The sequence below is a fragment of the Myxocyprinus asiaticus genome, chromosome 37 (assembly GCF_019703515.2).
Source record: "Myxocyprinus asiaticus isolate MX2 ecotype Aquarium Trade chromosome 37, UBuf_Myxa_2, whole genome shotgun sequence".
In the NCBI taxonomy this organism is placed as follows: Eukaryota; Metazoa; Chordata; class Actinopteri; order Cypriniformes; family Catostomidae; genus Myxocyprinus; species Myxocyprinus asiaticus.
Genome location: NC_059380.1, coordinates 10,988,212 through 11,003,450, shown reverse-complemented (window position 1 = coordinate 11,003,450; position 15,239 = coordinate 10,988,212). Strand labels below are relative to the sequence as shown.

The 15,239-nt window shown below is 38.8% G+C and overlaps 1 protein-coding gene across 2 annotated transcripts in view; it reads right to left on the bottom strand.

Moving 5' to 3' along the window:
* LOC127428284 (ras association domain-containing protein 5-like) overlaps positions 1-15,239 on the bottom strand; it is a 59,004-nt gene that overhangs the window by 38,951 nt on the left and 4,814 nt on the right. The window contains exon 1 of one of the 2 annotated variants that reach the window (XM_051676544.1): positions 9,355-9,714. The exons of the other annotated variant lie outside the window; for it this stretch is intronic. Coding sequence (XP_051532504.1) covers positions 9,355-9,520 — 166 coding nt within the window. The 5' untranslated portion in view covers positions 9,521-9,714. Of the gene's footprint in view, positions 1-9,354; positions 9,715-15,239 lie in introns of those variants that run through there. 2 annotated transcript variants of the gene reach the window in all.

Here is a 15,239-nt window from a genome sequence, read left to right as displayed (position 1 = left end):
TTTTTGTACCTCACGTGCTTTCTCGACTCCCACTTCCCTCTGACATTTCTGATCTCCTCCTTTTCTTCCATACATCAGCATATTTCCACCTCAGTATTCACAGTTCCTTCTTAGAGCTAAAACCCAGTGCACACTATGCAATTTTGGCCACAATTTTGCAGTATGAGAAAAATTTAGGGAATTTTCATTTTTTGAAGGGCAAAAATTGAATTTGATAACTTGTTTTAAAATGCTCACAGAATCATTGCCTTTGTAATAGATATTATGCCTAATTTATATAATGGAGAAAAAGTTTTTTTCTCCTGAACAAACTAAAGCATCCTAGGTAAACACTGGGAAACACCTGAGTTTAAACTACAAGCAGTGTAATTTTAAAATTAGTTTGAGGAAATTAAATAGTTAAAAATAGATTAGCGATCGACCAATATGGGTTTGTTAATGATTGATGCCGATATCCAAGGAGTAGTTTGGCCGATAAGCCAATATAATGCTGATATCTATGTCACACAATTTATTATGATAATCAGACTGTTTTGATCCAGGCTGATATATAATACATGCGTCAGAGGAAGATCTGAGCACTCCACAGAAATATACACCTTACTTGAAGTGTTTAAATGAAACTTGTTGCAAACTGGTCTATTTTTGTTGTAACACGATGCCACGTATCAATGAAATAAACTGTGATTGGTCATTAACATGTCTCACAAGGCTTCTTCACCTGGAAGCAGGCAATTCTCAGCACTGTCATGGCTATAAACTAATCGGCCAGTTGGGAAAATTTATCGGGCAACACCAGTAATTTAAAAAATACCAAATGTAGGCCAATTTATTGGCCTCGCTGATATATCTGTCAACCACTAGTCAAAAATTTCAGGGATAATATCACCAAACGAACACCTTGGCTAAACAAAAACATCAGTGCATTCTGTCATTATTGTTTAGGTAAATTTAAGTATAAATTAACCTTTAGCCTTAGACAAAGTTCTGACAGTATCAGACATTTTGGGTAGTAGTTCTGCAGTGGGACTGCTCCTCATGAAGAAGCGCAGCAATTGATGATGAATGTACTATCAAAATAAGTCCACAAATTCCCACTGTCACCTAGCCAGACACAGACACATCTCCAGACACAGAAATTAAGTGGGTAATTTCTGCGCTACTACCGCCACTGAACGGAATTGCAAAAATAATCAGTTTTAAAACAGATTTAAGAACAGCTCTCCATTGGTTGTACAAACAGATAGCCCCACCCCAAACTCACACCATTGGCCCAGCCATTGTTGTTGTGTTGGACTGGAGGGGCTGCTCAAACAAAGGAATGTTTTGATGACACCACAGAGTTACACTTTAAGGTCAAATCAACCTACAAATGGCTTACTTGGAGTTGTGTCTACATATTAAGCTGGGATACGATAAAGAAGTATACGCATCAGCTTTAAGACTCACATGCACCCTAGTGGGGTATTCCAGAAAGCAAGGTTAACCTACCGAGACATAAACCCTGAACATTGCCTACTTGTGGTATCCCGGTTCCAGAACACCTGTGAGGAGATAGTTTAATCAACCTCCTATTGTTAAACCCAGAGTTAACGCGCGCACACGGTAAGTACAAAAAGGCATTGTCAATGGAGCGCCATATTTCAGTGATGCGGACCATGAAGTTTTAATGACTGCAAATGGCAATTATTTAGTTTTCACTTGTAATCGCGATAGGAGCTGCCTTGGTTTAGGACTGAGTGTTTGCATAATGGAAAGTATACTGAATTAATGTGTGAAATTTTAAATTATCAGGTTTTACCGTACTTTTAAAAGTTTAATTCAACATTAATATTAGACCTCTCTCGCCTATATTAATGTTTAATAGGTTGACTTATGTTATTTGTTTGCACTGAACTTCATTATAAGTATTAACATTCATATTCTATTAGTATAATAATAATAATAATAATAATAATAATAATAATAATAATATAGGTTTTATAGCTATGGATTTACTATATTTTTAAAGCAAATTTTTACTAGTATTTAGCATGTACTGTGCATGCAAATGTTATGTACTTCTTTTATTTTGAATAGCATTTGATGTACCCAATTTAACATTTTGATGAAGAAACCCCAAACATCTTCCATTTCCCACAGCTGATGATAGTGTCATTGTATTAATAGACCCTCTTTCAATTGTAGGATCTCCCACAGTTGTCATCATTTTCCATTGATTTAATGTAATGTTTTTCAGTAGGCCACACATGATTATTCATGTGCATTATAAGATGAAGATCTGCTGTAACAGAGGTGGACAATGATAGGAGTTACATGTCCATTATGTTCTTTTCTCATTTGATGTTGTATTAAAAATTGTCGTGTTGTGTTGTCATGTACAGTGGGGTCCACCTGCCTCCATCAACTTGGTACTGAATGAAATGATGCTGTTTTAATTGAAGATCATGTGTCTGATTATACATTATAAATGTTCATGATCTCAGCATTAGGCAAAAGTAACTCATCTCTTCCTTGTTAATAGGAAGCTGTAAAAGGTCCATATTGAAATGCAGATTAAAATTTTAATTTAGAGAAGGACCGTGTACAGCTTCTGATGGAGTAGAGGAGGCTGAGCATCAGAAAGATACATCTTTTCACTGATTCACCTGACCACCAGCTAAATGAGGGCACTGTAGGTGACTCTAAATGACAGCAGGTCTCATTTGTATTTTCAGATAATAATGTACAAGTCTGGAAATGTGTGCATGTATATGTACAGTACATGAATTAAAGTGATAAGAAATAAAATCTCTAACCTCTATGCTATATCTGTGCTCCATGAAATGATCACATATTATCTAGTTAGTGAAGAAGAATAACGAGTGATCAATTGCTTAAGCTTTTAATTGGCAGACATTACCTACATATTGATACTATGGAATGTAATTTTATAAATCATTGACTGAAGGAACTGTTAATAGATTGTGGGAGCTATAATAATTGTATTCTATGAAATTAATTTATTAGAAGTGCTAAATATATAATATTTAATATTATATATTTAATATAATATAATAATACATAAAGCCGTCTTTACAGTGAAGAGTGTAGAGGCCTTTCTCATGTGTTCTATGTTAAAAATATTACAGTATTAAAAACTTCCCATTAAAAGTTAAAAGCACAATGTACACAATTTGTTCACTTTTGAATGCAAATCCTCAGTGCAAGACTGGAAATGCCGTTGTAAAGTAGATTTGTGAGGTAAAGATTGTAGTTTACCATAATATTGCTTTAAAAGTATAATATTGTGCATAATGTGAACTTCCATGCCCACTGTGTCGCTACCAGAAGTCCTACCCCGGAGCAGGTTATGTCCAGAGAGTAAGTTGCTATAGCTACTAACCTCAGTTTTTGGAACCGAAAGCTGAGGTTATCCGCTTACTCTTAAGTACACTTACCTGGGTAAGTCGCTTAACCTGCTTTCTGGAATACCCCTCAGCTGCACGCACCCACCTACAACCTCTTTCTCTGGCTCTCTCTGGCTCTCCATTTGTCAGATTTTGCCTCAGTTAGCAACATTTTCTGCCATTTCTTTCTCTCAGTCAAGGCAGGGAACCTGACCCTCTAACCTCACTCTGAATCTTTTCCCAAGGTGCAAAGTTTATCTGGTGTGAAGATTCAAGGTTGCCCTTGACAATCTGTTTTAGGACAATGAGCCAGAAGTGAGAGTTCATCTCATACACACACACACACACACACACACACACACACACACACACACACACACACACACACACACACACACACACACACACACACACACACACACACACACACACACACACACACACACACACACACACACACACACACACACACACACACACACACACACTTTATCCTGGATCGTATTCGAACAACCTGGCCCAAATGGAGTCTATCTGACTAAACCCTGTAATTTGAGCCTAAATTAATGTTTCTAAATTAGAAACAGATACATATACTCAGATAAACAGACAAACACACAGTAGTTTAACAGACATTCACTGGTTCATTCAAACAGCAACAAATGGGCCAAACCTTTCTGTGTAGACTCACATACAATGATCTTTCTTTATTAGAAGCCTCAGTGAAAAAAAAAATATGAGTATGTGATACTGTTATGAAACATCTAAAGTTTCATTATAGCAAGCAGACATATACTGTATATTCTCACATTGACAGACAATGCCAGGGGTAATAGTCATGGTTACTTAGTGGGTATTTAGTGCATATTTAAGCTATACGGATCCCTTATGAAAGGGGACCACAAAGCAAAATTTGATCTTTTTTCTAGGGTGCATTTTTTCCTAATCACAGATATGATCCCTAATTCCAGAATTCTAGAATATTTTCATAATCTATTTAATACCCCAATGTGAGTCACAGAAGACAAATCACATTTACAGGTTATTTCAGTTATTACAGAAAGTAGATGTTGGACTAAACTTTTGATCCTTGGAGCTGTTAGACTTAGTTTAGCCACCTGGCAGTGACTGAAATCTCCCATCAGACTCACCTCCACTCGGCTTACAGACACTTCACTGTTCCCTTTCAGCACTTATAGACTCTATTGCTAATGCTACACAAGGACCCAAAGTCAATATGACCCCACAAGCCATACATCCCACACTCATATGGATACAAGGCCTGATATAGTACATATAAACATATGATGCTTCCTTGTTTCTGCTTTCTTGTTTCTTTATTTGCCACTAAAACACATGCCCACATCTACTTCAGGGCCCAATGGAAAAACAGGATCAATCCAAAACAGAGACAAGTGCCCAAACACTGAAACATCCTCCAAGTTTTAGTCAGCACATTGACAAATGGAATTAATTTTAATACCTTCAGTCCACCTCCCTGTCTGCAACTTTGGGAGAAACAATATTCTTTCATTGAGCGATAACGGCATCTTTCTCCCATAATTTGTGTAAAAACTACTAGACATATCAGCAAAATGTTAACTGCTTTGCACTGGCCCCAAAAATTGTATGAATGTAACTGCATTAGATAAAGTATCAAACCAAGCGGTATTTATTTTAAAGAGAGATAGCACAACTGCACTTTTAAGCAAACCATTTCACTTAAAAGGAGTTAGTTAGGTTTAAAGGGATTATTTGAAAAGTAGTATTTGGACACTTTCTAGTTGTAAAACTTAGTGGAACATATCCACAGTTGATGTGATGAAGTACATCACTGGTTCCTCTACTAGGACACCTGTGTGAACTTGAGAGGAACTGACTTTATACATCCATTAAAAATGAGCTTAGGGCCAGTTAGTTATAAGTAAATGCAAAAGTAAAAAGTCAAGTTAGTTCTGAGAAAAGGTCAAGAATTAGTTGTTTGCAGATGCTATTTTGGTGTCATGTTATGTATCTAACGCAATTAAATTCATACATTTTTAAGTGCAACTTCAGTGTCCAAATTGTTGGGTCCTGTGTAGATATATCACCAAAACGGTCTTCTAATTCTCTCGGTTTATAAGAGTTTAAAAAAAATAAAATATATATATATAGAGCTGTTGTTTTCCAGGGAGAATTATCTCACAGTAAAACAATGTCTGACCTGGCAGGCACTCAGTATTTATACCCTTTTAAAACATAATTAAAAGAAATAGCCCTGACCCTATTAATGCTTAGCTTAGGAAAACCGAAGCCCGCTGAGGTGTAAAGATGTGAAATATCGGCATGGTGCAAATCAGGATGCTTTGTCTTGAGATGCATGAGCAAAACCCTTTAGATGCTAAAGATGCTGAAGGAGCACTAAAATCCAGTCTAATAGGTTTAATAAGATGGAAGCTCTGCACTGCCCTGATCACTGCAGTCCTCAACACATGCCACAGACATGGCCTCAACTGTACAGCTAGCTTACGCAAACAGAATGTCAAGCTGACACTGATTACACTGCACTGTAGGTGGTAAATGGTGAACTGAAATTGAAGTAATTGTGAAAGGTGGGCCTGGGCCATTAATGACAACTAACATAAAGAAGGGTGTTTATAGTGATTACACTGAACAGATGCTGACAGTGTCTGAATATAGACAGGTTTGTTTAAGGTCTTATCAGCATTTCACAGCCATGCTTTCAAAATCAGCCTCACCCGCACAAACAGAAAACTTGGTGTAATTTTGTCAGAGCTGGCGGAATCCTCCCTTCAATAAAACTTCATCCTATAGTACTGTAGACACCAATGGTTGGGTCCAGAATCAAAAGAAAGAAACAGGACTACAGAACTATATTTTGCCTAAATAAAATAAGCCTATTTTAGGACCATTACGATTTTTGCATTGTAACATTATTTTGATGACAATTAGGCACCCCTCCCCCAATACTCATTACTGCATAAAGTACTGTACATTACCAATGCCATTTTGTTTACTGTAATGCAGTACATAATTATGTAATAATGTAGAATCTAATGAGAATCACCACAGCAATGGGAATTTCAACAAAGCTCAAAAGGAACACTTAGACACATTACAGTAATGAGAATTTTGGGGAGAAATGTGCTTAATTGTCAGAAATCAATGCAAAATATCTTAATGGTCCTAAAAATTTGATTCACTTTTGATTTTGGGGATACTGTAATTATGACCCAGACAGGTCTTCATGAGTTTCTCCCCAGTAGGTTGAGGCGTTTTGGGACGAGACTTTAATAAAAACAGTGGCCTGGACACTGACATACACATAGTAGCCAAGACAATATCAGTGCTTCACTGTAATGTAAACCCTTCTGAGGCATATACACAAAAGGAAAACAAAACTGATACACTGCTTAATTAAATGTTTTCTGCAAATAAAATGGAATACAAAGTAGCTCTTCAAAGCCTAAAGTCACTTTCTATGACTACAGTAGACTGATCATTTACCTGATATATTCATTTTTCTTACCTATTGGCATTTGTTTGGCCTTATTCAAACACTAAAATTCTTAATAATGAACTTTGAATCCTGTTTGAAAAGCTGGGTATTTTGTGACATTAAAAATTCATACCACCTACCACTGAGCTCTCTGTCTCACTCAGCATGTGTCATCCACAGCAGTCAGTGTGGGCGAAGCTGATGGCCAACAATGTCATGATGCAGTGAAGGTGAGAAATTGCTGCCGTCATATATACATTTCTGAATCTGGGACTAAAAAGGCTCATATTTGCAAAACAGCTTTTGTACAAACTTGATCGGTAGTGAAGCACATTGGCTCTTAGAAGTCAGAGGTGGCTCCATTAGCAAAGCACTCAGTCTGTGGTCCTGCTTTTACATTTTTGTCTCAAATTATTGAGACATACTGCATGTCCATATAAAAGAACTACTGCTTTGAAAAGTCAAGCACCGAGGGAATCACCTTCCCATGTGAAACCTTGGATCTACACCAAAGACTTTCCTTAAAGGAATAGTTCACCCGAGGGCCTGGGTAACTCAGCGAGTAAAGACGCTGACTACCACCCTTGGAGTCACGAGTTCGAATCCAGGGCCTGCTGAGTGATTCCAGCCAGGTCTCCTAAGCAACCAAATTGGCCTGGTTGCTAGGGAGGGTAGAGTCACATGTTCTTTGACATAGAAGACTTGTTTCTTCTATGGAACACAAAAAGAGATGTTAAGCAGAATGTTAGCCTCAATCATCATCGTTTGTCCATACAATGAAAGTGAATGGTGACTGAGGCCAATGTTTTACCTAATGTATATTTTTAAGTTCCACAGAAGAAAGAAAGTCAAATGGGTTTGGAACAACATGAGGGTGAGTGAATGGGTTCATTTTTGGGTGAACTACCCACTTAAAACAATTAGGAAAAGGAGAACTCTACAATGCATTAGAATGTATTGCTTTTTATTCAAAGGATGATACTAAGTGAACTAAAGGAATGTTAACTTGTTCTAAAGCAATTTATAACTCACTTTATATTCATTAGACTGGTGCACTGTATCTTTTCCTCACTGTCCTCGAAATGAAATTTCAGTCCAGATCAATGGGAAATTCAATTTACTTGGCTTCAGGTCAAAATGCCTTTTTGACAAAAACAGTACAGAGATCAAATTCATCCACTGATCATCTGGGCATCTAACTCTCCTGTATCAAACACAAACGATCTGTGAGACTGGAATCTGAATAATATGATACACTGGGTAAGCATGACCACACACATGCACGCGCACACACACACACACACTTAAAATCCTGAAGATTGGGCAGATTAAATTAGAGGTACTTGCTGAGGCAAGCCTTACTATTACTATTGCTCATCCTTAGGGTTAAGTATTAAACTTCAAAGTTTAACTCGTCCTGTTTAGGCTACAGGCATAATCAAATTGTGTGGCATGTTGAAAAGAGGATCACTTTGCTTTTCTAAGCAATAGTACTGGTGGATGATAAAAATCCTATAAACGTGGATTGTTTTCACTTAGGTCAGTAAGTGTAACGGCAGCCAGCTGGTATGTGATAGCTGTGCAGTGTGTGTAAACCTCACTCCCCTGGCCACAAGAGGTGCACTAGCGACTGACGCTAGAGGCTGCAGCCTTTAGCCTCCTCGTTAGTGCGCTCGCCTCACATGCCAGCTGATGCCGGTTCGAATCCCGCTCAGAGTGGGTCGAACAGGACCGGTTTCATAACCAACCTAGAATCTCCCAAGAAACTACCTAGCAACACCCTAGAAACCACTCTGAACATTTAGAAACCACAGAGCAATGCCCTGGCAAGTACCTACAACATGCTAGCATAGTGTCAGCAAGTTTTGCACAGGCAAGCACTACTCACATCCATTCTTTCAATTGTAAAAATCTAGTTTGTATATTGCTTTAAGGACAGGATGAGGTAAATCTGTGGCAGCATGGCCACAAGTGTTGGAATGGTTACTGTGGTACCATAAAGAGATTACTAAGCATTATACTGACGCCATCACTGTGTATTGCACTCTGTCTGTCTGGTTTACTGGCACATTCGAGAACCACAGGAGCTTTTTACTGGCTGAGTTATGGATCAATGTTACCCACCCCACTCTATTCAACACTTGAATGGAAAACAATAGGCAAGGAGAGAACGAGAGACAAAATTAGACAGGAAGTGAGACAGGGAAAGAGAGCAAAAAAGAGCGAGAGAACACGATGCACCAACATGAACAGAACGGGGCTATTTTAGGAAGGTGAAAGCTTACACTGCAGAGCTTTTGACCAAAGCCTAACTAGACAGGTCTAGTCACAGAGGATAAAAGTACATTAAGTTCCCTAAGGCTCAAATTCATTTATTAAACCAAACACCATTTTATCCTCCCTAGCCATCACCCATCCTGTTCTCCACTTATTTCTCATGTGTCCTTTTTCTCTCTCTCCTGTTACCTGATAGCATGAGGGTCCCACTGCTGCTGGAGCGTCGCAGCAGGCGGAGGCCCTCGGACCAGGAGCGGGACTTGGGCAGGCGGCGAAAGAGCCGACCCAGGCGCTTGGAGACCTGTCCGAAGCAGGCGCTGGCCACCGCCTCCTCTGTCCTCATCTCCGGCAGCATGACCGTCGCTATCTGCGGCCTGTTGCGGCCATGACCCCAGTTCCACCACTTTGTCCCGCTCCAGGTGCCGTCCTGGTTGGCGCTCCCGCTGGGGCTGGGCACCTGCGGCTCCGTTGTGTTGTGGTGTGGGCTCCCTGCGCCAGTCGCTCCTGTGTGTCCACCATCGCAGAGCTGCGCTCGGTTTTGTGTTGTGCACTGACTGAACACCCCCCCTCCCTGCCTTTCTGCCACCCTGCACCCCTACCCTCACCCAGTACCCTCTATGACACAATCCCCCCCTCCGCTCACTCACTGGTACTCTCTGTCCTCCTGTCTCAATCTCTCTGTCTGTGCTCCTGTTTTTCTCACGCAGTGCAGAACTCGTACCAGCTCAGACTGCACCCACTCATCCTGCTCTCTGCAGCATGTTTTTCAATGAATTCTTAAAGGCACAGCCGCACTGCATTCCTACCTCCTACTCTCTCTTTTCCTCTCTATCGATCCATCTCTCTCCCTCTCCCTCCCTCTATGCATTTATCCTTGTCCCTTTGCCATCATCGTCATGCCACTTCCTGTGTGTCAGAATATGGTCCCACGCTTGCAGAAACCTGTTGTCCTAAAGGATGTCTCAAGATCTAATCAACATGCTGGTTCAAGGGAACAAAACATGACCGCTTTCCCTCAGATTTTCTTCCTCTTTCTGCATTTTTCTTAGTCTCTCTCTCTCTCTCTCTCTCTTTTCTCACCTCAGTGTGCTGTGTATCTATAAATAAAGAGAACTGAGAGCAACCTCCTGCTCCATTTCTCAGGCAACAATATTTGCAAAGATAGGGATGAAGATTTTCCTCTTTTCGACATAAGACCAAATGGCCTCTGTAAATCCTGTGTTCCTTGTATCTATATCTTCATTTGCATATTCCAATAATATATAAATATCAAGTAGTAGCCTAAATATAATGCATTCGACTTCTTTTGATTTTAATAGATGGGGTGGCAAATTGCTTGCTGTCCTCACACCCCAGTTCACCCAGAAAAGAAAGCGAGTGTGAGAGAGATATAGTGGTAGAGAGAAGTAGACAACGGCAGCCTAATTGTGGCCTGTGATAAGTCCCAACAGTTCTGTAACACATACAGCACTTCTGCAGGGACTCACTCCTCCAGTAATGCCCCATACATCTGATTCACACACATACACATGCAATCCTGCTGAAAAAAAGAAAAGGAAAAAATAGCTGGTCACCAGCAAATGTGGTGTTTTGAATTAGAGATGCACAGACGTATAAGCCAAACATAAAACGAAGCAATTATATGCACTATCAGACATCACCTGATCAAAAAGGCAAAAAACAGCTGATGATCAGGGCAGTTGGTCAGTTATTCACCAAATTTGTGCTGTGTGTGGAGAAAAAAAAAATAAAATAAAATAAAAAAATAAAAAAGGCTTTTGTGGAATTCAGCTAAAAATGGATAGGGTTCATCATTCAGAATTTAGTTATTGTGAGTTAAGAATGTTAATGTGAGTTAATAATGTGAGACCAGAAACTCTAAAATATGAAAGACTTGTAGAGACAAGCACACTGATACTTTTACCAGTTAAGGCCAAATAAGGCTAAAATAAGGTTTTATAAGCTGTCTATACTACCTCTGTATACTGTGAAGCCACAGTACTGAATCAGGAAGTGTGATTTAACAGGCCCAGTCCATCTGTCATTAAAGTTGAATGTTGTATTGAGAAGCCATAGACAAAGCATCTGCTGTTTGCTGTTGACCTCAGCAAGGTTAATGCCATGCACATCTAGCCACAAAAATGTCTAAAACGTTGTACAACACGTGAAAAGATATTACATAGGCTCAAAAATAACACTTTATATCAATATGGTTTTGTAAGGTGCAGAGTCAAGCTTCTACCAGAGGGTTTATTTTAAAAACTGAGGGATTAGAAACATAGACCACTTCTTCTACAGTTTTTTGTTTTAGTTTTCTTACCAGAAGAAAAAAAAAAAACCTCAATAGAAATGGGTTTAAAAAGCTGAAAATGTTTACTTATCTAAGCTGAAAGAAAAGAACAGGACAGGCTTTTAAACATGCTGAGAAATAAGGATTTTAGGACTTTCTGTTCCTTAAAGGAATATTCCGGGTTCAATACAAGTTGAGCTCAATTGACAGCATTTGTGGCATAATATTGATTACCACAAATTTATTGACTTGCCCCTCCATTTCTTTAAAAAAAAAAAAAAAAAAAGCAAACCTCTGGGTTACAGTGTGGCACTACCAATGGAAGTAAATGGGGGCCAATTTTTTTTAACGTTAAAATACACACTTTTTCTAAAGTATAGCCAAAAGACATAAACAATATATGTATAAACATGACTTTAGTGTGATAAAATCACCTACTAACCTTTTCTGTGTAAAGTTATAGCCAATTTTACAACTGCGTTGCCATGATGATGTCAACAAACTCTAAAACTCAAATGACTGTAAAAGTTACAATTTAAACAACTTCACAGCTTAGATAATACATTAGTTTTAACAGAAGAACTAACGTTAGTGCTTTTATACAATTATTAGCTTCACATTTCTGCCTTTAAACCCTCCAAATATTGGCCACATTCACTTCTATTGCAAGTGCCTCACTGTAACCTCGATTTTTGCTTTTTTTTTTTTTTTTTTAAAGGAAAGGAGGGACGAGTCAAAATTTATTTTTGTGGTAATCAACATTATGCCCCAAATGCTGTTGATTGAGCTTAACTTGTATTGAACCCAGAATATTCCTTTAATGAGTGGATACTTCAGTGGGTCAAGAATTAATTTACATCTTCCAAGCAGCATCCCTTCACTTTGCCGAAAGCCAAAGGGAAGACATTTCTCTTTCTAGTATTACAGACTGTCTGAAACTTTTAATTAAAAATCAGTCCGATGTCTGACTGGCTTCCACAGGCTGTAATTCAGCTGCAATATGGCTAAATACAGTTTTACGCTAGCATGGATTAAACACAGACAGCATCTCTCCATTATAGATGAATGGGTGCTGAATTGAGTGGGGGAGGTTGCCAAAAGTGAGCCAGATTAGACACAAAGCCAGACTGAAGAAGAGGAGTGCATTTGAAGAAAAGAGAGAGAGACTGCCTAAGTGTACACAGAGCAGGTAAGACTGATGCTTTAAGACAGGCCCAGTGAGGAGCCCTGTTTTTACTTAACATCTGAAGAGACCACCTGAGGAGAACTTGCCGTCTCACTCATTCACCTTGTCGAAGGCTGCCGTGACTCAGAAGTAAGTCATATAGAGCAAGAAGTAACCAGATTAAAAGAGAGAGCTCTGCTGTGCTAGTACTAAAAACAGAAGTGCACACAGTATGTCTTTCAAAGACAGTTTAGCTATGCATTTGTGCAACCAAAGATCTATGAAAGGTTACAGGCTTTGAAAGTGTTGAGCGAGAAAGAGCCAAGAGGAAAATTATCTTGTTCTAAAGTTGCTCTTTTATAGCTCACGAGATTTAATGGAGATCTGAGATTTGTTTCACTCAGTCTCAGAAGTTTCTCCTAAAATTCCCCCTAAAATTCCATAGGAGAAATAAAAATAGGAACAATAAAGACAACTGTTTATATTGTTTGTGCACTGGAAGCTTCGGTCACCAAGACAAATTCCTTGTATGTGTAAGCATACTTGGCAATAAAGCTCATTCTGATTCTGATTCTAATCTTGTCAAAACTGAGCAGAATGTGAGACATTATTGAGATATCTTCTGAAACTCTAAAGGAGACACATGTGAGATGATCACAAAAGAAGCTCAACATGCTGATTCTGAATGTTGAAGGGATAGTTCACCCCAAAATTAAAATTCTCTCATTATTTACTGACCCTCACAATATCCCAGGTGTGTATGACTTTTTTTCTTCACCAGAACACATTTGAAGAAAAATAGAAAAATGTCTTAGCTCAGTAGGTCCTTAAAACGCAAGTGAATGGTGATTTCTCTTTTGAAGGTCCAAAAATCACAGACAGTCAGCATAAACATCATCGATATGACTTCAGCTGTTAAATTAATGTCTTCTAAAGCGATACGATCACTTTTGGTGTGAAAAGAGATCAATATTCAAGTAATTTTTTAACTATAATCCAACGCTTCAGGAGAGGGTGGAGTCCAAGCAGTCTCTCGTATGACGTGTTCGCGTTGCCATGGATACCGAGGTAATCTCACGTTCTCCACTTGGTTGAGACATCCGGGATAAGCACACAAATGCACCATTGTGAGTAAAGAAACAGATAATAACAGATCTAAACCAAAATTAACTAAGCAACTGAACAGCGTTCCTCATCCTCATTTGTAAACAGTGCTGCTCTTCCGGCTGTGACACATGTGCATCAGTTCTCGCGTGTTTCAAATGCTAATGCGATTATGTCACACGTGCGTAGTGCTGCCTACCAGAAGCAGGATTGAGAGTTTAAAAAAGTACTTAAATATTTATCTTTTTGCACCAAAATTCGCTTTAGAAGACATTAATTTAACAGCTGGTGTTGTATGGATGACGTTTATGCTGACTATCTGTGATTTTTGGACCTTCAAAAGAGAAATCACCATTAACTTGCATTTTAAAGACCTAATGAGCTAAGAAATTTTTCCTCAAATGCGTTCTGGTGAAGACAAAATCATACACACCTGGGATATCATGATTGTGAGTAAATAATGAGAGAATTCATGGGTTCTGGTCCTGTGGAAACCAGGAAGTAACTTGTTCTCATAAACAACAGTGAGTGCGATTTGGAGTTTGTATTTTTGCTTTAAAATAAAAAATTGTCTCCACTGACGGTTAGGTTTAACGTTGGGATTTGGGTAACAGATTAGGGTTAATAAAATATGCATTCCTGTTGGCTATATTCTGCCATTTACAACTAAAAATACAACTCGCTTTTGCTGCCACACTTAACATCACTTCCATCTTCTGCCACTGGGGGCAGTGGTTCAAATTTCGGTAAGCACAGTTTGATTTCAGCAGCAGAACTTTCGACCTCCTGTCGCCGAATACACAGTGTGATCCGTTTGGAGATTACTATGGTATTTTTCATCAGGAGAAAAATCTGAGAAGAAGGAAACTTGAGCAAAAGTCTCCATTTGATCTTCTTTGATTTAATCTCATTGAAACGACCGAGATTAATTTTCTTTCCTTTGGGAGAGAATATGAACATAAAGGAGGGGAGTCATTTATGGAAGAACATAACCACTGATGTTCTCAAACTGGCTCTCTCTCATACCATGTATAATTACGGGCTGTGCGTGTACTAAAAATGGTGATCTGTAGTAGTCAAGATGCTCCATCTTTAGCCTGCCTTCACCACCACAACCTATTAAATACACCATTTCCCTTCATGCTCCAATCTTGAGCTGCTTTTAAACAAAAGGAGCAAGAATGGTATTTTCAGACTCTTTGAAGAAACAAGCATTTGCACTGTTGTGCTTCACCCATGAGTGATTTTAGTGTGTTCACATACTTCATCAACAACTCTACTAGGGAAATTTCAGCATTATTCAGAATAAACAGAGCTAGAAACCAATGCTTATTTATGGTAAAGGCATATCAGAACATGTTCAAGGAATTCTGCAAAAACACACAAAACCCCCATGAACTGAAAGTTGCCAATTTTAGCAACTGCCTTTGGAAATCCCCCTTGCATCCCAAACTAAATCTCCCTGATTGAATCTCCCTTAGTGACAACCACAAAAGAACTACCCTGACAAATATT